General features: G+C 36.0%; 1 protein-coding gene across 1 annotated transcript in view; it reads left to right on the top strand.

Moving 5' to 3' along the window:
* ARFGAP3 (ADP-ribosylation factor GTPase activating protein 3) overlaps positions 1–531 on the top strand; it is a 71,588-nt gene that overhangs the window by 39,987 nt on the left and 31,070 nt on the right. Inside the window, exon 7 of the mRNA XM_011984001.1 lies at positions 259–318. Within this exon, the coding sequence (XP_011839391.1) occupies positions 259–318 (60 nt within the window). The remainder of the gene's footprint in view (positions 1–258; positions 319–531) is intronic.

Genomic DNA, 531 nt, shown 5'->3' with positions numbered 1-531 from the left:
CCTGACCTCGTGATCCGCCCGTCTCGGCCTCCCAAAGTGCTGGGATTACAGGCTTGAGCCACCGCGCCCGGCCACTTTAATGGACTTTTAAGTCAAAATTCTTATAACCGTAAAATAGAATATACAGCTAAAAAGGTAGGTGATCATTGACAAAATTGGATAAAATATGTAGCACTGAGCAAGTTGAATTATTATACATTCAAAAGCAAGTTAGCTGAGTATATTTTCTGCACTAATATCAATGTTTTGAATTTTCAGGTGGACAAGAGCAAGGACCAAGTGTGGAAGGTCTTAATGTACCATCAAAGGCTGCTTTAGGTAAAATCTTACATTCTGATTTAAAGTGTATGACTCATTAAGAAAAAAGTAAATCCTCTTGCATTTGGCCTAGGCGTCTCACCTGATGGAGTAATAGCATCATGACTGAATCTGTTAATAATATTTTATTAAGCAAAAGGTGCCATATATATCGTCATATATATGTATATATCGTCATATATATGTGTGTGTGTGTATATATATATCTTTTTT

Source organism: Mandrillus leucophaeus, unplaced genomic scaffold (assembly GCF_000951045.1).
Source record: "Mandrillus leucophaeus isolate KB7577 unplaced genomic scaffold, Mleu.le_1.0 Scaffold26, whole genome shotgun sequence".
Taxonomy (NCBI): domain Eukaryota; kingdom Metazoa; phylum Chordata; class Mammalia; order Primates; family Cercopithecidae; genus Mandrillus; species Mandrillus leucophaeus.
Note: the sequence above shows the minus strand (reverse complement) of the source record. Positions and strands in the feature narration are given on the sequence as shown.